The sequence below is a fragment of the Centroberyx affinis genome, unplaced genomic scaffold, assembly GCF_046629955.1.
Source record: "Centroberyx affinis isolate AG114_WGS23_722 - 3 ecotype Tasmania unplaced genomic scaffold, CSIRO-AGI_Caff_v1 ptg001218l_1, whole genome shotgun sequence".
Lineage (NCBI taxonomy): Eukaryota > Metazoa > Chordata > Actinopteri > Beryciformes > Berycidae > Centroberyx > Centroberyx affinis.
The window spans coordinates 15548-36758 of record NW_027279734.1 but is presented as its reverse complement, the minus strand read 5'-3'; the positions used below and the strand labels follow the sequence as shown (position 1 = coordinate 36758).

At 46.6% G+C, this 21211-nt stretch overlaps 1 protein-coding gene across 1 annotated transcript; it reads left to right on the top strand.

Annotated features, from left to right (window-relative positions):
• Positions 1-1253: 1253 nt before the first annotated feature.
• Positions 1254-20270, top strand: fam184b (family with sequence similarity 184 member B). The gene is made up of 18 exons (XM_071524661.1): positions 1254-1403; positions 7632-7820; positions 9669-10343; positions 10987-11122; positions 11619-11770; positions 11933-12478; positions 13023-13130; positions 13284-13582; positions 14153-14300; positions 14619-14738; positions 15001-15133; positions 15552-15682; positions 16033-16148; positions 16667-16999; positions 17246-17360; positions 18544-18651; positions 19169-19605; positions 20198-20270. Exons 1-18 carry the CDS (start codon positions 1254-1256, stop codon positions 20268-20270), a joined length of 3969 nt encoding a protein of 1322 aa, XP_071380762.1.
• The last annotated feature ends 941 nt before the right edge of the window (positions 20271-21211 follow it).

Below are 21211 nucleotides of genomic sequence, written 5' to 3'. Positions count from 1 at the left end.
GTGCCTGCATGTGTGGGAGTGGGGATTATCTGTGGATAGTGTATTACATGAACAAATATTTATAGCCTACTGATAAGGATGTGTTTGTGTTTGTGTTTGTGTGTGTGTGTGTGTGTGTGTGTGTGTGTGTGTGTGTGTGTGTGTGTGTGTGTGTGTGACTGTGTGCGGGTGGGTGTGTGGTGAGTATAGACTATGATTTATGGGTTAAAAGTCTCTCCATTAGTCTTACAGTGGGTGCCCTACATCTATGTCATAAGCCCAAACAGGTGTAAAGAAAAAAAAAAAAGAAGTGCCACATACCCACACACTATATGACCTTAGACTATCCAATGCTGCTGTATGTCCAGAGAGAAACCCAAAGGGAATTTATCATCAAACTATCACATCATTACCCTGCAGTCATCTACCTGTGTTTCTGTTCAGTTCTGAATGTCTGCGTCCCATTGAAAGTCGTTAACGTGCCCGATAAACCCACACCGCATAACGGTTCATTTAAGTATTAATGGATAACTGAAAATCATCACTTTACTATTATTAATTATGTAATTATTGATTAAAACTAAGATTTATTTGTGCTCTTTCTTTCTTTTTTTATGTTGCCGCCGTTTTATGAAAAGCAGTCATTTTTATTATGGTAGGACGGACAGCCCATGTTCACTGCAACCGGTCTCAGCATATTCTTCGTTCCGGTGTCTGACTGATGGAGTTAAATCAAACGCCGAGACCCCCTCAGCCCCCCGCCCCGAGCGGCGATACAGCCATTGATACAGCAGCACCGGTAGGGGCGGGGCAGCACTGCAGCAGTGCGCTCGAGCTGTCTCCGGTAATGTTCCATAGGATACGCACGCCCCTCTCCGCCCCTGCCGCGAGACAGGTGGTTGGAATACATGCCTTCATCCTCGAGTGCTCCCTCTCAGAATAAAAAAAAAAAATCGTTTGACAGCAGGGAAGGGTCGGTCGGCGCGAGCGCGTCCCCGATGGACTTCCAGCGTGTGACCTCCGCGATCACCAGGCGGACAGCGGGAGGGGGGGGCGACAACCGGAACGCACGAGGAGGAGAGCCCCGCCGATCTACTACCAAATGTTTTCCACCGAATTGCTCGCGCTGCTGTTCACGGGAGGGGGTCTACGGACAGAGGAATGAGATGCACGAGTAAAAAGTTGAACGGATTTTCGTGGGGAATTTGCATCTGAGCGGCGGCAGGATTATTTCGGACTATCCTCCGGTCTGGGAAGTTCCCCTGGGGGTTATTATGGCTTCGGGCGCCGGTAAGGCTGCACAGCCCCCCGGGCCGGGCTCCGCGGTTAACGGGACTGCGGCAGAGTTCCCGAACATCGAGCAGGAGCTGTACGACTACCAGATGCACAGCAAGATGTGCAAGAAGATCGCGCAGCTCACCAAGGTAAGACCTGCCGGTGGCACCGGGGGAGGCGCGCAGCCGGACGGACTGTCACTCTGAACCTGTCAGGCTGATCACGGTCATCTGATGGATCACTCTGCCTTGGCGTTGAAATATAACCTAATATCCTCTTCCATCCATCCATCCCATAATACATTTCAGAGGGGTACCAATATCACAGCAAAATACAAGTCCCTATAGGAATGTATAGGAATACTATACTGATCCCATAGGAGATACACAAATAAGATAAATCATGATAAGGTCTTTATAAACTCACCATTGAGCACCGCAAACGCACCATATGTGTCTGTAGGAACATTAAACATGATGCTTTTTGTTCAGGATGGTCACTGGTCTATCTACAATATAGGTCAGGGTGGCCAGTAAAACCAGCATCCTCCCTTGTCATGGTTTTTTCAAATGAAAACTTGGGTCAAGGCTGTCTTTCATCTTCGTGACTGGCTCACTATCAAATCATTAGCAATCAGTGAGAGCTTTTACTAACTAATCTGGCAGCTGCAGGCTGCAGTTCTCCACCTAATCTGAGAGGAAAGCCAAATATACGTTCACTGTCATTTTGTGTGTGTGTGTGTGTGTGTGTGTGTGTGTGTGGGTCTGTCTGTGTGCATGCACACATATCTATGCGCAGGCAGGGATGCTTGACAGCAGCAGTAGCTTTATCTTCCTGGCTTTTCATACAGTAAGCATTCCTATATGGGGATTCTCCCCCTCTCTGCTTTACAATAATGCTTACAGAGGCAGGGCATGACCCATAGCTTGTTGAGCTATGACAATTACTGATGACTATGCAGTTCTCATCTTCCCATGTGTCCACCTCAGTGCAGCCTATAGGTGTGTGTGTGTGTGTGTGTGTGTGTGTGTGTGTCCAAGAGCACACATGTGCAATACCATACATATGTGCATTTGTATTTGCGTGTTAACCTGCTTAAAATGTTGTTTTAAAGGCTCTCTCGTGCTTTTTATACACACACAGACACACACACACACACACACACACACACACACACACACACACACACAAAGATGACACAGATTAGAGGTCAGCACTTGTGTCTACGCTTGTTAGGGATGACATAAATTTTGCCAACCTAGCCCTTGTACTCACTCTCTCCCTCTACCTCGCCTCTCCTCTCCTTCTGTCTTAATAACGCTCCTGAGAAGCCCGGAGTCGTTTCTCCCCTGAAACTTTATGCAAACCCTGTCAGCCTGCTTCAGCACTTTCACGACCACAGTAAATAACACCGAGACCCGGAGCCCCGATGAAATATAAGAATCATCAGATCTGATATTTGGCGTAAGCGTTTTCTCCGAGCTTTGGTTTGCCGGGCATGTGGCACATGGTTTATTTGAGTGTTTTGGGCAGGGTGCGGAGTGGAGGTGGGAAATGGGTCAGTGGCGGTAACCCTATATATTTAATAACCTTTACTCCCTGTGCGTAAACATGGACACACACACACACACACACTCGCTTGTACTTAACACACCTCCTGATATCTGCCTGCTCCCCAGTCCTCGACTCACCCCCCTCATTCTCATCCATCCACACTCGTGCTTGACTTACACGGCTCCCTTCCCCCCTTCCTCCTCCTCTGCCTCTCTCTGCCAGTGAGAGTGGTCTGCCCTGGTAGAATGGGTGCTGCTAAAGATAAACCAGTAGCACGTCGGAGTGTGTTTACATGGCGGAACGAACCAAGGGGAAGAAAGCAAGAGCTGACCGTGACGGGCCAGCTGTTCTGAATGTTCACACAGGCAGCCACACACACACACACACACACACACACACACACACACACACACACACACAGGGAGAAGAGAGAACAAGGGGAGTCTCTTTTTACACGACTCACAGAGATCAACAGTAGCATATTAAAGTGTGTTTGTGTGTGTGTGTGTGTGTGTGTGTGTGTGTGTATACACCCGCACTTTTGATTGACAGGTCTAATTCTGTGTCCATGTGATTTCCTGTGCTTATCTTGCTTACACTGTCACAATGTTCCCTGCTTTGTAATCCAGCACACCCGGTACCCTCTTTGATATGTGTGTAGGTGCGTGCGTGTGTTTGTGTGTGTGTGTGTGTGTGTGTCGGTGGGGGGGGGGGTGATGTAAGAGAGAGAGTCTGCATGCCTGTCTCTTTGCCTAACAGTCCGGCTGTCTCTCCTGTGCACCGGCCATCCCCTCTACATCTCACTCCTGTTTCCACGGCCTGGTCTCGGCTCTCCTTTACACTGTAGACAGAATATTAATTTCATGCTTTGCTGACTATGAAGTTATTGTCAATAGGCAGGGCCACCGGCCGGTGAGGCTACATGAATAACATTATCGACCGGCAGGATCGATACGGGGATCTGGAGACGGGATTTACAGTAGCAAGAGAGGCGCTCGCCACTTTCTGACCAAGCTGCCACGCCAGGAGCGCTCATTATTTTCCCCTAGAAAGTTGATTATGAATGTGACACTCAAGTTTAATCATAACCTTTATCACACTGAATTTTTTATAGTGTATGTTAACCTTAAGTGGAGCAGGGAAAACATAATTGTCTGTTTTTATGATGAAGAGAAAATTATTTTTGACTTGAAGGCGTAGCCATAAAGTGAATAATGGCTCAGCTAGATTTGATCCAATGACGATTTACAATCTATCTCTCAATCTATCAATCTAGCCAATCACCAACAAGTTTCAAAAAGCCAATGCTAAAATTGTCCTCTGTCCTTCCTGCTATCTTTTTCCTCCTTCTCCCTTGCTCTCCCTGTCAAACTGGCCAAAGAGGACAGCCAAACACGCACATGCACACACACACGCACATACACACACACACACATACACAGACACACACGCACATACACACACACACACACACACACGCCTCCCTCAGAGACTGTCCTCGATTTGGTGTCCCCGCCATTCCTCTGAGTCATGAGTCATAGTTCATGAGCCAAAGTTCAGGCACGATGACGTGATTGGATACCCAGCATGACATGCAAGTGTTTGACTGGCAGGAGAGAGAGGCGACACTGTGATTGGTATTTGGGGGGAGATATCATTCATCATCCATATCAGGAGCCGGGCTGTGTGAAATACATTGTAGAGCGAGGGGGGATAGACAGTGTTGACGCCGCCTGAGCTGAGAGAGGCGGTGACGCGCACAGACACACACACACACACACATACACACGCGCACACACAGAGGGAATGTCCGGCAGTGCTGTGCCAGCTGTGTGCTGCAGACAGAGAGGCGTCTGGGTAAAATACGAGCCCATGTGTCCCCCGCATACACACGCGTGCACACACACACAAACACACACCTCTGCAAGTAGATAAGTGAGACGTCAGGGTCAGTAGGAGCAGATGATGACACTGTAGACGCGGCGTAGAGGGTGAAGTGAATAGTGGGGCAAAACGGGCCGTATTTCACATGTGAGTCACCTGCTATACATGGAACAGAGAGAGACCCCACACAGGCAGGAGGATCACTGTAGAGCTGCAGAGCCTGCATGGCCCACAGTGGCTCACAGATCTGCACTTACAGTACACACATAAGACAATTTTTTGTGTTTGGGGATGATTTTGTTCCCATGTCACCCCCTGTTTTGGTCCCAGTTTTTGTTTTAGTGGAAGTTTTAGTTAGTTAGTTTTAGTTTATAAACAACAAAAAATGGGAAAAATCCACAGAATATGCATAGAAAGAAAATAGTCCAAGGCACTCTATCTCTTTCCAAACGTTAAAAGAGAGGTTTTTTTGGGGGGATTCCTATTTGATTACCTTTCTATGCATATTCTGTGGATTTTTCAAATTTTTTATGTTTCCTACTGAATTGACACCCACGTCCAAAGAGCACCTGTCCTTCCCACACTGAGGACCCATTGCAGCGCTCCTCACCTTCTGTATTTTTTTTTTATATACATTTGTTATCATATGGGTGCCAGGTCAAAATATTGGCTCCATTTTGTTTGTGTTCATGGACTAGAAGCGGTGTCGGTTTTCTTGCTGTTGTGGTGTACCACAGCTAAATGAATATAGAGGAAATGGTGCCATGGCGTGAATCATCTGAATCCACACAGTAGGAGAATGTACTCTGTAACCAGGTCAGCCCAATTCAGATTGAGAATCTTTTTTTTTTTTTTCAAACGAAGACCTGGCCAAGGAAGCTGCATCAAGGCAAACATGATGTGTTAGCTCTCATAAAGCCCAGGATTGTTTTTGGCTATGTATAGCCCAATTTTAGACCAAGCAGCAAATACATTATTATATATTTAAACAGAGCATAAACAGCTGTAAACATCAATAATATGCATCAGAGAAGTCTTTATGTACAATATAATGCTTTATTTATGTCATATACCCCAGAAGACGTAGTCTAAGGCATAGACATCTACTAAGCTTTCAATTTTAAAACCTATGACGTCTATAACCATATGAAACGTCTTTTAAAAGGCTAATCAATATAAACCTGCTCAGTGGGACAGTGTTAGAATAACATACATAACATATAAATAAGTCAAATCCGGTCAAAGTCACATAAAAGAAAGAGTAAAGTCAAACAATTTATGATCAAAATTTAGTCAATGTCACAAAAAACAGAGAACAAGTTGCTCTATAAGTGTTCCAAAAGGCAGTAGTCCAATATCAAACAAGCAGGCTTATAGGCCAAACCTGTTTTAATCTCGACTACACAAAGCAAATACCGCTTCTTACTTACTCTGCCAGAAGATCCTTCAATATCAGTTTAAACCAGGAAAGAGAAGCTGTTTCAGCTTTAAATCATCCTGCAGTTAGTTCCATGAGGATGGAAAAGTGCATGGAAGCACTTCTGCCTCATTCACTTCTGACCTTAGGGACAGATAGCCAACTCAAGTTTTAGAGCTATAAGACCACACACATCAGGAAGCAGACCCAGAATGGCCTTATAGAAAAACAAATGTACCAATGAAGTCCATGAGTTGACAAGGGAGGCCAACCCAAGCATAAAAGACACAACGATGAGTGAGAGCTTTACAGTCAGTAATAAACCCCAAACTCCATGATCCACAATGCCTAAGGCATGAAGACGTTGGGAGGAGGCATGTGGATATGAAACATCACCATAATCAAGTACTGAGAAAGTGGCAGTGAGCAGAACCTTTTTAACTGCAAAAGAAAAACATGACTTATTCCTACAATAAAATCCCAATTCCGGCTTTAATATCTTAGCAAGCTGCTGAATATGTAGCATGAAGGTCATCAATTAAAATTCCCAAATATCTGTAAGATTAAAACATGTCAATCACTTTGCTTTCCATGGTAACAATAGATGAAAGATTTCTGGGTCTTTTTTTCAAGTTTGTAAGCATCAGTTTGTTTTCTCAGCACTCAGAACAGGTTTAAAATGACATGAGGTAGCTTGTACAGTGTTAAAAACAGTATGGAGATTTTTAACAGAAATGTGTTAAAAACTGTTTAGAACAGAAATTTGCCCCCCAAAAAAACATGGGTGTGGGAAGGAGAGGTGCTCTTTGGACATGGGTGTCAGTACCTTACAAATGAATGAATGATTAATTATTGTGTCCTGCCACAGTGTGGCTTTTGTAATTCCCACATGGAATTACAAGACTCCATTACAGGAAAAGAAATGGTAATTAACACAGCCAAAGACCATTTCCGGTACACATGAGGATCGGGGACCATGAGTGACAGGTGGATAGATCCGGGCCAATGGGACCAATCCCTTCCTCCGGGGGTCCCAAAGCCTAACAGCTCCTTAGATAGGAGCAAATAGCCTGATATTCTACATACAGTGAAAAAGAAACACTGCAGAGAGACTACACCAGCCTGAACAGAAATGCTTTCCCCAAGCCTTCTCTTCTCTTCTCTTTTCTTCTCTTCTCTTCTCTTCTCTTCTCTGCAAAAACAAATATTTCATATTCAAATAACCATTTCAGTCTCTCTGCATCAGTCATTCCAATGAAATCTACATCCTGCATAATTTTCAAAAACAGATCACTCCTCAGTTGGTCATAACAATAGAATAGAAATCGAATGCAAAATGTATCTCATCCTCCACCACATTCAAATCACACACTGTACAAATCCTCTCATATTCAACAGTCTCAACAAAACGTCCTGTTTCAATGTGGAGAGGTAAAACCCCAGCTCTCATTACAGCATATATAATATATACTCTCTCTCTCTCTTTATCCCTCCCTCCCTCTTGTTCGCTCACACTCTCCAGGTGATTTATTCTCTGAATACTAAGAATGAGGAGCAGGAGGCGGCCCTGCAGGCCCTGAACCACGCCCACCAGGAAGAGCTGCACCGCATCATCATGGAGACGTGTCATGAAGGGGAGGGGTCAGTGCTTAGGACACGCCTCCTAGATCTCCAGGAGTCTCTTGATGAGCAGCATAGAGTTGGAGCCCAGGTATGTGTGTGTGTGTGTGTGTGTATGTGTGTAAGAGTACCCTCCCAGTCATGACAAGCAGACACCAGCAAGGGCGGGGACTCTGGGAGTATTGCTGTAATTGAGGGCATAAGTAGCCAGCAGGAGCAGCAAATCAAACTCACCCCTAACATGACAGATAGAGTGAGAAGAAGAGAATTACTGCCGCTGAATGTGGTTTAAATTAGTCTATAATAGTTAATCTTGTTTAGATAGCCTAGAACTTTACCCAGTGTAAGAGTTCATGCCTAATTTACATGTCATGCTCCCCAATAAAACAGCAACACCAATCATGAAAATTTACATAGCCCTTTTATGAGCTCTTTGGAGAAAAGATGCACCTTAACGACTCATGTACATGGATTTTAATTTTTTCATTGAACTGCAGAGTTCTGAGTGTTTATTCGTCGGATTGCTTGTCCTCCGCCATGTGACTTTCTGTTGTGGTTGTTGGCCAGTTTTGGCGATTATTCAGAGCAGGTAGATCAGGACCCTGCCGCCGCAAGGGTCCATTTGAAAATTAGTGTAAACTCCACCCGCCTGACTGTAAGCCCTTAAATGAGTGCACCCTCTGTGTCTGTCTGTCTGTGTGGGATCAGCCTGGTGATCCCTTTGTCTGGCTGTCTCTTTAGGTACATGTCTATGTGAAACATGACACTCCGTGGCTGCTTTACCGGGTACATTTCTCCGTTTATGCAAATAGCTCACTCCTCCAGACAGTGAGTCATATATATACTGTATATAAAGCATAGGTATACAGCATCCAGACAGGGTCGAGAGGTGCAGTAACTGACTAAATGTTAGAATGGGCATGATTTAAGCAATTTTTAATGTGGTAGGTTTGTTGGTGCCAGATGCACCAGTCCCAGCATCTCAGAAATGTCTGACCTCCTTGAATTGTTTTAAACTACAGTGTCTAGTGTTTACTGAGAATGGTGCAATAAACAAAAAACATCCGGTCAGGGGCAGTGCTGAGGGCGAAATACCTTGTTGATGAGAGAGGTCAGAGGAGAATGGCAAGACTCGCTCAAGCTAACAGGCGGGCCACAAGTATGCAGATAACATCTTAGTGTAACAGTGGTGTGCAGAAGAGGATCTCAGAACACACATCTTGTCAAACCTTGAAGTAGCTGAGGTACAGTAGCAGAAGACGGGTTTTAATCACCAAAACTGAATGACTGAAGAGTGGAAAAATATTGCCAACAAATCCTGGATTCCCTTGCAACATGCTGATAGCACAGTCAGAATTTGGCATAAATAACATGAATCCATGTGTCCATCCTGCCTGGTGTCAGCACTACAGGCAGCTGGTGGTGTAACAGCGTGGGGAATGTTTTCTTGGCACGCATTAGGTCCATTAGTATCAATTGAGCCTAGTATCAATAGTATCAAGCGTTTGAATGCCACAGCAAAGCTAAACATTGCTGCTGACCAGGTGGATTCCTTCATGGAAGCAGTCTGTCCTTTGCCTTTATCCCTCCAGCAGGATAACGCACCAGGTTCGCAAAGCACTCATCCGCTCAAGTTATTCCAGGAACATAGCAGAGACTTGACTTTACTCCAATGGCCTGCACAGTCCATAGATCTCAATCCAATAGAACACCTTTGGGATGAGGTGTTTATAGTATGAATGTGCCACCACAAAAACTGTGACATTATGGAGTCAGCACGGACCAAGATCCCAGTGAATTTCCAGGACCTTGTTGAATCCATGCCATGAAGAACTCAGGCTAAAGGGGTCCTTCCCGGTACTAGTCAGGTGTATCTAATAAAGTAGCCACTGAGTGTTTATGAGTCCAGCCTGTAACATGTTTTCCTCTGTGCCTCCAGGTACAGGCAGACTTTGAGAGCTTCCGCTACCAGGTAGAGGAGAGGGAGCGTGAGGCTGAGGCAGAGCTCAGAAAGGGGTTTGAGGAGAGGCTCCAGGCTGCAGAGGAGGAGCTCCAGGAGGCCAAGACCCAGCTCAGTGCTGCCCAGGATGAGAGGCTGCGGCTGGGTGAAGAACTGGAGAAGGCTGGGGAGCAGGTCCAAGAGCTGGACGCCCAGTGCGAGCAGCTACGGGAAGCGGCCGAAGAGGAGAGGAAGAGAGGAGAGGACGAGAGGAACCGAGAAGAGGAGGAGAAAAAGAAAGGGGAGGAGGAGAGGAAGACGGAGGAGCGGGAGGACCTGGAGAGAGTGAAAGCGCTCTTGGAGGAGGTGAGCATGCTGAAGGAAGGGCGGGATCGAGCGGAGGAGGAGAAGAGGAAAGCGGTGAAAGAGGAGCGGGACGGATGGGAGCGAAAGATGAGCGCCCTGACCGAGGAGAAAGAGGGAATGAGGAAGAGGATGGAGGCAGAGCGGAGGGAGGAGCGGCGGAGGTGGGAAGAGAGGGAGGAGGAGGAGAAGAAAGGGATGCACAGCGCGCTGAGGGAAAGAGTGAAGAGGGCGGAGGCAGAGGTGGAAAGTTACCTGGAGAGGCTTGACGAGGGCAAGAGGAGCACTCTCAAGCTGCAGGAGCGAATACAGGTACGCACACACACACACACACACACACACACACACACACACACCTGTCATTCATAGACATACTAAAATATAATGTTCTGCATAGGGAGGTGAAAAGAAATTGAAATGTTCCAGCTCCCTGTCTCTGATGTACCCAGCTAATGATGGTCTTGATGGGAAAGAGAGAGAGAGAGAGAGAGAGAGAGAGATCTTGCTTGTCTAACCACAGGCTGCCCTCCCTGAGTGCTGTTCCCTCTGCCAACTGTCTGCTAATGAGTAGTTTGAGCAGGATAGATTCGCTGCACCACCACCATTACCGCCTCGCACATGAGCATTAAGAAGCCCTATGAGAGCTGGCACAGAGCTGACATAAGCCCTCACAGCAGACCATTAAAGGCTCACAGCTGGGATAGATGGCTCCCTGACTCACCACATTTCGTTCAACATCTTTTTTCCCTATCGCCCTCCCTGTCTCTCACTTACTCGCGCTCTTTCTCTCCTCGCTCTTATCTGTCTCAAATTCCCCTGTCGGTTTCTCTCTCTCTCTCTCTCTCTCTCTCCCTCACCTTTCTGTCTCTGTTCCCCCTGCGCTGCCCGCGATACTTCTCCGCATCGCCCTCCTCGCACCAAACTCCCCCTCCGGCCGTTGACGCCTCCCTCCCAGGACCTGGAGGAGGAGTTGGAACTGGGTCGGAGGCGTGTCTCCGAGGCAGAGGGCGGGGCCAAGCGGGCGGAGGAGGAGCTCGCGGTCGCCAAGGAGAGGCTGCTGCTCCAGGAGGACGAGCTGCAGAGCAGAGCAGGTAGTCATCCGGTCTGTCTGTCTGTGTCTGCCTGCCTGTCTGTCTGCCTGTTCACCTGTCTGCCTGCCTGTCAGCTCATATTGGTTAAATTCAGTTGAGCTCAGTCACTTCAATGCATCATCATTCATTCTGACTCGGCTTAATTAGGTTTTCTCCTCACGCCATTATGATATATATACAGAAAATGCAACAAACGCAAAACATTATTCACCCTCGACAAAAGCAAACAGTTTCATCAAAGTGTCATCATACCCAGTCAGCAAAAACACCCCAAATTTATTGCATGAGAATGAATGTGTTGTAAGTTCTTATGCACTCAGTCTTGGTCTGCTGTGAATCCATTCAGTTTCTATTATGCATAATCAATCAATATGCTGTGTGTGATTGTGTAATGTGCACGCATGTGTATGCTTGTTTTTACGTTGTTTGTTGGTGTTTATTTTGTGTTTGTGTGCGTGTGTGTGTGTGTGTGTGTGTGTGTGTGTGTGTGTGTCAGCGGAACTGCTGAGCCGTGGGGGCTGCGAGGTGTGTGTGTGTACTGAGGTGGATGAGATGAGGAGCCAGGTGAGCCGTCTGCAGAGCAGGAACAGAGAGCTGGAGCTGCAGAGCAGTGGTAGAAACAGTGACCACGCCCGGCAGATACGCCAGGTAACACACACACACACACACACACACACGCACACACGCACTCACACACACAAACAAATACATACACATGCATGAACATACTACTACCCTATGCCCACACAAGCTCATCAACATAAAACTGGCAATTGTGTAGAATAACTCCTCTTGTGTGTGTGTGTGTAGCATGCTGAGACCCTGTCCAGTTTGCGCTCTGAGATGGTACGAGCCCAGACGGAGGAGCTGCGGCGCGTCCAGAAACACGCCGATGACGAGAGGGACAAACTGCAGAAAGAGATAGAAAAAGAGAGGGAGAGCCTGCAGAAGGAGAGAGAGCAAGAGAAGGATCAGCTGGAGAGAGACAGAAACAGACTGCGTAAGGAGAGAGACGAGGAGAAGGACGCGCTGCACAAAGAAGTGGAAGAGGTCAAAGAACGCCTGAGGAGAGAGAAGGAGGAGGAGGTGGAACGACTGCGCAGGGAGCTGGAAGTGGAGAGGGTCCGCGTGCGCTCGCAGTTGGACGGGAACAAAGAGCAGGTGGAGGTGGAGAAAGCCAGTCTGCAGCAAAAGCTGGAAGAGGAGAAGAAGAGATTGGTGGAGAAGGCGGAGGAGGACAGGAAGCGGTTGAAGGAGCAGGTGCGGAGGGCGATAGAGGAGGTGATGAGGAGACACGCGGCGGAACTGCAGAACGCCCAGGAGGCTCTGAGCTCAGAGAAGAAGACCAACCAAGAGGTCAGCATGCCAGATCTGATGCCTCTACACTAGTGACCACTGGATCCTCCAAGATAGTGTACTGTGATACTATGAGTCAGAGATGTGTAAGACACAACCTTCGTCATTCGTCCTTCATACAAGGTTGTGCCTTACACATCTCTAGTATTGACATGAACCTCCTTTTACACAATCCACGTCTCAGTTGTCTCAGTTGGTGTAAGAATGCTTCTTAACCCGTCTCCTTCCCTTAATGACTAAAATGGATTAATAAATTATATCACTATGGGGTCAAAGCTTTCACAGGGTTTCATCTACTCAGTCTGTCTCATGAAAAGAGCATGCTCTCTGAATATTTATTTCTCTCAAGTGTAAATATACAGATGAGGAAATATTTCATCACATATGTATGGCCTGGTCCTTTTGAGGCTTGTAATGCGCTCTTCATGTTAACTAATTGTTTAGCCTAAGTAATAAGCTGATGATAGTGTGGTTGGGTTAAAACGCAGAAAAGAATCCGAATGGTTAATTAAATTGTTTTTATGATGATGGATGTGCTTGGCAGGTGTGTATGCGTTTGGAAGAGGAGAGGAGAAGCAGTGAGGAGGTGCGCAGGGGGCTGGAGAGAGAGAGGGAGGAGCTTAGGACGAAGCTGCAGGACGCCACCAATGAGGTGAGAGGTCGAAGTACACGGCTCACTTTTTGACTCCATAAATTACATAATATAAATATTGCCTACACCACATAAAAACTCCACTCCAAAAATGTTCATTTAAATTTGTAAAGATTTGAATTTTTCCTAACATCAAAGTTCCTGTGTTCTCAGATCCGTAGGCTGGAGTCAGTAATCCAACAGCAAGACAACAAAGAAAAGGTGGGTCCCGAAGCCCCGCCCACATGCGGACCGCGCTGCTCTCGTTCGGAGGAAGAGCTGCGTCAGACTCAGGGCCGACTGGCTCGGCTACAGGAAGAGGGGGAGCGGCAGAGGGAGCGGCAGCAGAGAGAGATTGCGTCCCTGAGGGCCGACAAACACAGGCTGGAGGAGAAAGTCCTGGAACAGAGCCGGCTCAACACGGAGAGGAGCCTGCTAGAGCAGAGCCAGCGGCACATTGAGGACAGGATCAGGTAGCAGACTAACCGTGATGCAGCCAGGATTGCTTAGGCTCACACTACAAAGTCTTTTCTTGATTCTCCTCGTATTTACTCTCTGCTCTCCTCTTAAAAGGCCACTGGGGAAGGTCTAAGTTGAAGGCATGAAATGTTCTGACATGTAGTTTGAGACAAAGATAAAGAGACAGAAGGCCAAGGTGCCTGGTGTACCTGCAACGTTGTGGGTTCAAAAGATTTATTTTAGGCATTATTGATAGAGACAGTAAGGTAAGGGAGAGAGAGAGGGGAGGACATGCAGCAAATGATCATGGGCCAGATTCGAACCCGGGTGGCTGCAGGAAGGACTGAGCCTTATGGTACGCATTCTACTCAGTGAGCCACAGGGGTGCTCCAATGTTATGGGTTCAAATGTCCACTAAACCAGAAATACCAATCCAAGGAGACAGAACAGGACACAAAGCATTTAGAAAATGCTTCTACCTCTCAAGCATAGCCAAACAGTATACCACAGGACAAATAAATGATTAGTAATTGAGTGTACCGGTTAACTCCAGCCTTATTTCTCATTGTGATGTATGCCTCCAGGGCAGAGTGCGAGGAGCGTCTCCGGGCAGAGTTCAGGATAGAGCTGAATGCCGCCGTTGCCGAGGGCGATCAGAGATGGCAGGGCCGAGAGCAGGAGCTGCAGACCCAGCTAGACGAGCTGCAGACCCAGCTAACCGATCAGTCTCAGGTGAGTACTAAAACCATCTAAACCCGTGGCTGGATTGAGAGGATTGAGAATCACTGATATAAGCAAAGTGTACAAGCAGCTTGTCCAGCTTTGATGGACTTAACTACTTATTTGATGAAGCTGCTTTCTGCGTTAAAGTCCCCATGAAATGAACTCCCACTGCACCCCTCCCGTCAAATAAAATTGGCTTTCTCTCCCTGACTCATATTCCATTGGTTTAGACTTTTGAATGATCCCTCACTGTATCTTTTACCTTCAGCTGCCGACCGGATGATACCACCTTTCGACACGTCACATTTGTCTCTCATGTCATTGCAGGCAGATAAAAAGAGGGCGGGCCTGGGAGATGATTGCCACGGCAACCCTGAGATTGACAGGCTGAGGAAGGAGGTCCAAGAGACCAAGGAGATTAACAAGAAAATGAGGGAGCAGCTGCAGGTACGCACACAAGCGCACTCGTGCGTACGTGCACTTTAAAAAAAATCACATATGTACACTCTTCCAAAGGTTTTCCCTGTGATGAATAATTTAGCTGCTTTGACGATAGCGGGAGCGGAGTGGAGAGGCGGTGTACTGTTATTTATGTGTATGTTTGTATACATGTTTATGGGTGCAATATGTGCGTGGTTAGGTATGTTTGTGTGTCCTGAAAGCATGCGGCTGTTGTAAAAGGACCTCGCCTGTGTTTCATGTGTTGAAGGAGCCCCAAACCCAGTCTTTAGCTGAGGAGAGACACAGTCATGCCATGGCGCTGCAGACTTCAGAGAGACAGGCTAAAGAAGACCTGCTGTCTGAGAGGAACAGACTACAGACACTGCACCATCTGCAGCTAGGTATCACACTTGCGCGCACACACACACACACACACACACACACACACACACACACACACACACACACACACACACACACACAAGCATAAGAACATGCACACAGTAACACACACGTATATGCACAGATGCACATACAAATGCATGCACACACACACTCACTCTCGTGTCTCTTTCTTTGTATGTCTCTGTCTGCCTCTCTCTCTCTCACACACGCTCATGTACACACACACACACACACAATGTTATACACATTGAGATTACAAATTCTACAGTGAAGTTCCTATTGCCATGGATACACTTCACCATGGCAACAGCAGAAGGGTACCTGTACCAGTGGGCAACATTGATTTTGTTTTCCGTATCATTTTTGTGTGTGCGCTTGTGTGTGTATGTATGTGTGTGTATTATGTATTATCAGATAAGCAGCGTGCAGAGTTGACCCAGCAGCATACAGAGTGGAGCAGACAGATGACCCAGCGACACATGCAGCAGATAGAAGACCTACAGGCTGAACTGCAGACGCACACTCAGATGATGGCCCTGCAACAGGTAACACACACACACACACACACACAAAGACATGTATGCGCATACAAATGGATGCCCACAAGCTCATACTATCCTCTGTTTCTTTGTCTGTCTCTCATGTCTCGCTCTCTCTCACGCACACACACAATCAAACAAATATGTATGCATGTGCCGATTCACAGCTGACTTTATACTCCACATGCAGAGAATATACTTCATGTCCCGGGGATCAAACCATCAAAATGTGTGAGGGTCTACGGCAAATTTAGTCAGAAATCCTAAAAAGTGGACTTTGTGGAGATATTCACAATGTGAATGAAAGTACTGTGTGTATGCTTTGTGCGTGTGTGTGTGTGTGTGTGTGTGTGCAGGACCTGAAGCAGCAGAACCAGTGGCAGGTGTTTGAGCGACAGCTGGATGAGAGTCGCTGTGCTGTGCTGGAGCTGCAGAGGGAGAACGCCACTCTGAAGGAGCAAGTGAAGGAAAAGTAAGGAAAGGAACAATTTACATGTGAGCAATTTACATGTGAAAGGAAGGGGAATTTTTACATTTTAAATGATAAATAATGGATAAATTATTAGAAGTGAAGTCCTCGCAGTCAAGACAAGTTTAGGTTAGGTTTAGGTTGCGGTGCATTCCCAATAGGAAACAGTAGCACAAGACACTCAAGTGGGATGAAACCAGCCACACCCTGCGGAAGGCTGTGCTGGCTGTAAATAAAAAATAATAAAAAGTAATTTTTGTCCCTGTGTGTTTGACTGTCTTGGACTAAACTACATGTTGAATTACCAAAGTTAATTTAAATCAGCAAGGGGATTTCCACCAGCGATTGATTCAACCCATCGCCGATCCCTGATGTCTTCGTCCAGTTGCCCAACCCAAGTGTGAAATAAGGCGAATGGGGAGTTTGAGTTGGAAAATACAAATGACCACTATTCATTTTTATTGTTTCAGACCATTCCACCCTTCTCCTCTTCTATCTTCCCCTCCTCTCTTTTCCTCTAGGTTGATCAATGAGGAGTCGGAAGCCGAGGAGAAAGAGGAAGAGGAAGTGCCAGAAACGCTGACGAAGAGGGACGCCCAGCTGGAGGAGGAGGCGCAGCGTCTGAAGGAGGAGGTGGAGAAGCTGCGGGTGGAGATGGAGAAACTGGAGGAGTCCCAGAAGCACTGGGAGGAGAAGAAGGACGAGGACACGAAAGAGGAGGAGGTGGAGGAGAAGAGGCGGGAGGAGGTGGAGGAGATCAAGAGAGAGCACAAGAAGGAAATGCAGAGCTTGGTCTCTGAATACAGCAGCGCCCAGACACACCTGCAGGCTCGCATAGTGGCCTTGGAGAAGGAGTGAGTACGGGGTGGACACACACACACACACACACACACACAGACACACACACACACACACACACACACAGTATGACAGGTTACAGAGCGCCAGATGTCAGGGTGATGATGAGAGCTCCAGCCGGGATAATCTGAGTGTAAGCTGGTTGCCCTAACACGGATGACAAGAGGACAGGTATGAGAGAAAGAGTGTGTGTATGATGGGATGTGTGTGTGTGTGTGCGTATATATGTGTGTGCTTTCCAGGCTGCGCGAGCGGGAAGACAGGTGCAGGAGGAGAGACCCTCGGTGTGATGAGCTGCAGCTGGGGAGACTCCAGGAGAGACTGACAGAGAGAGACCAGCTCATCAAGCGATTGGTGGTGAGAGCACACACACACACACACACACACACACACACACACACACACACATACACACACTCTGACCATCGATTCGTATCAATCATTTCCTCATTTTAATCCCACACCGCCCCAGTCCAAGGAACTACAGGCAGGCAGCCAATGGAAACTTGGACCCATATTATTCAGTTTTCATGATTTGGTTTTCAAATACACACTGGCTCAGGATAAGAATAGTTCTTCATGATGTTTTGCAAATAATGTAGTTTAAAGGGAAGGGTGTAAAAAAGCGTTGATGCATCTCGATTTGAGGCTGGAAAGCAAAGTGCATCGATTTGAAGAGTTGGATTAATATCACATTAAGGTGTTGAGCTCTCTGTTGGAAAGGGTTTAGGAGAGAAAAAGTTGTTGAAAATATACTAAAGAAACACTGAGCTGTTGTTGTTTGAAGCTTTAAGTTTTGCCTTGAAAAATGTAATGATTCGAACTATTACCTTGGCATAAGGTTTACATATGTTTAATTACTGCTGACTGAATTAGTTAAGTTACTTTTTATTTGTTATACATTTTGGGAGTATCGAAATTAATGCATTGAATCTTTGCTGAAAGAATCGAAATAGAATCTAATCATTGGATTGAATTGTTACATCCCTAGTTAAAAGGGTATTTACTGAATGAATGTGAAGACTAAGTTCTCACAGGCCGAACAATCATCATACTGAACCCTGATTGGCTGACAATGCCAGCCCCTCTAATTGAAATGAGGAGAAACTGCTGAGTGGACGCTTTAGAACGCAACAAACTGGCCGGATTGGAAGGATTTTAGTAATTGTTTAGTGAGGGGAGCCAATCAAAACCAAGTGCAGTTGTGATGCGTTGACTGGAGTTAGTCTGACACTGTCTGTAAAAAAGGTCAGTTTTAAAAAAAAAAATGTAATGACTTTAAATTTGGCCATTCAAACAAAACTGAATTTTAACAGCACCCTCATTAAACATCTTTGATCATACACACATATAAATAGAGGAAATTCTTAATAGTAAGGCATTTTGTGCCAGAGTGGCTTTTCTACCGTCTGTGTGGCATGAGGCAGCTTGGCATACAAGTTCACCCTCTAGACAGGACGCTCATACAACAACAACAACAACAACAACTGTGAACAAGGCCAGTGAAAGTCCCTGCTCTCCTCATCCTCCTTCCCTCCAGGAGGAGAGGCATCAGCTGCAGCTCCACCCTCCTGTTGCCGGGGACAACAGCACCCTCAGGCTCCGTGACAACAAATCCCGCCCCGGGAGCGCCACGCCAAGCATGCGGGTGAGTCGGTGTGCTGGTCTCGTGCCGCGTTGTGCACATAATGTATTCATTAACATAAGCTTCCCTGCGGCCAGGACGGCTCACTGGGCCGGAGCCAACTTCAGCTTCTGTAGCGCGTGGCAGCGAACTGTTGGAGCACGCCTCCTCAACAGATCAGCAGTCTGTTGCAAAGCCTCGCCCCCTCTGTGTAATGTGTCCGTTACACAGCTTTTATTCGAATTAAGCTGTGCATGTTTCTTTCAAAAATGAGTTGTCTGCCAGATGAAAAATTCTGCCTAAATCACAAAGTGGGGCCGCAGCAGAGAAGAGCGTCCCATTCTCACTAACTGAAACGCTGCAGATTCACCCTATTTGCCCGTATGAAATTCTGGTATCAGGTATGGACAGTGATGAATTGAAACTTAAGAGTGAAACACAAAGTCTCCTGAAGAGCACCAAGTGAGTGCTCTGTCCGGATCAGCTAACATTACATCTTTTCCTTCTCTCATCCCCCTGTTTGTGACTGTTTTGCCGGCAGAGGAAGCGTGTGGAGGAGTCTCCCCCTCGCGTCACCAGCATCCCCAGCACCGCCGCTTACGACAGGAGCCTCTTCACGCCCCACTCCTCCTCCTCCTCCTCCTCCCCCCCCTCCTCCTCCTCCTCCCCCCATCAGCACTCCTCCTCCTCCCCCCATCAGCACTCCTCCTCCACCCTGCCCCACCCCTCCCCCTCCCACCCCCAGGCCTCCCCGCACTACTCCACCTCCTCCCTCCCGCACAAGCACACCTCCCTCTCCCTCAGCCAACATTCCTCCCCCTCCCTGCCTCGCTCCGCCAGGTCCCGCGCCTCCTGCACCCCTCCCACCCCGGCCCCCACCGCCCCGCTCCCCGTCTGCCCCTCCCCGCAGGCGGGCATCCGCTACGTCTCCCCCTCCTCCCAGGAGCCGCGCCCGTACCTTCAGGCCCAGCCAATCAGGTATCGGCATTTTCGCATCACGGCTGTGATTGCCGCCGGTCTCACAATAAGCACAAAGCTCAGAAGATCTAAAGTGATGTTGAACGTTGGTAGTACCTTGGGTTGTGTAGCTTCCTGAACATGATATAACCCCAAAATCGGCAATTCTCTGCTCCAGTAGAGGAGATTGGAGATTGTGTTTCTTTGCCATTATATGGCGAATCAAAATCACACTTCTAGCACATAAATGAATGCAAACAAAGCAGATTCTGACAATATATGACAAAACTAGTCATGTTGCATGTTTATTAAACCTTTCAATTTGAACAAGTGTAAAACCAAAATCCGGAAAAAGTGAGAGACTAGTTTTTATATATTGTAAGAATCTGTGTTCATTCAATCTGTGGCATTCGTTTGTGTATTTTGAGACCTGTTTTACCATACACTGGCAGTGAATGGAGAGAGAAACACAATTCTCCAATCTCCTCTACCGGAGCAACAGATAACAGAGAATCAACATCACTTTATCACTTTAAACCCTAAACCAGAGTGTAGCAATATTTCATTATGATTCAAAAAGTCAGTGTGTTTGATTGTTTCCTGTGTTTTTTAGGGGCCCATATCTGGAGCAGAGGGGGACAGAGGGGCTAAAGCAAGAGTGGTTCACCAAATACTTCTCCTTCTGAACGAACACACACACACACACACACACACACACACAGCAGCTGCAAGTACATTTCTCCATATACAGTCCATTGCTTCTTATACACATCAGTTTGCTTCCCATATGTACACACATGCACACACACAGACAGACACAGCCACATTAACAGACATACAGGCTCATCACCAGCAAGGCCATCTCTCAAGCATTGCCTCAAAGCTCAACCAAAAAGTGCTTCTCAAACACATGCCTGACCTCTTCTCAGAACAAACCCCCTGGATCTTGTTTGTATAGTTTAGAAATGTCTCCATATGCTTTTAAAGCCGTCTTCCTTTTCTAACGCAACTATCAGTCGAATCCTATCACACGACTCAAAGCAAACGTGTACATTTCTTGACCAACAACCAAGGGTCACATTAAGATATCTCTTCAAGTGTGGAGGCATTAAACATTCAATCAAGATCCTTTGCAGAACAACAACACACTCACACACACACACACGATGACTGACCATACCAAAATGAAGCTTGTTTCAATGCAAAAATGTATAATAATCTTAATGATAAAATTGAATAAAATATTTTGTTTTTCTACGTGTTTATTCTTTGTATGCTGGTGTAACAAAGCAAGAAAAAGTGAACCCATTTTTTTTCAGTGGTGTCCAGAAATCACTTCCACAGATGTTCTAGGTGTGTGAAATTGAAAACTACCCACCTGCTAATAAGTGACACTTTCTTAAGATGCAATATGATAGCTAGCATCAAGGAAAAACACATTATTGGAAACCAATGAAGTTATGAGCGATATTTTAAGACCTTTTCTTACAAAATAGTAGTCTTGAGAATCATTCCTTTTCAATATATTTGAATTTCAGTTAGCTGTGGTTTTTGAGATCTGAATCTACAGATTTCATAAAACCACACCACTGTATGTCCACACTTGGCTTTCCCCATTCTTCCTCTC

Coding starts and splice junctions, on each gene's coding strand:
- fam184b (XM_071524661.1), top strand. CDS start 1,254: ATGGCTTCGGGCGCCGGTAAGGCTGCACAGCCCCCCGGGCCGGGCTCC. Junction 10,344..10,986: donor AGCTGCAGGAGCGAATACAG/GTACGCACACAC, acceptor CCTCCCTCCCAG/GACCTGGAGGAGGAGTTGGA. Junction 14,739..15,000: donor AAATGAGGGAGCAGCTGCAG/GTACGCACACAA, acceptor CATGTGTTGAAG/GAGCCCCAAACCCAGTCTTT.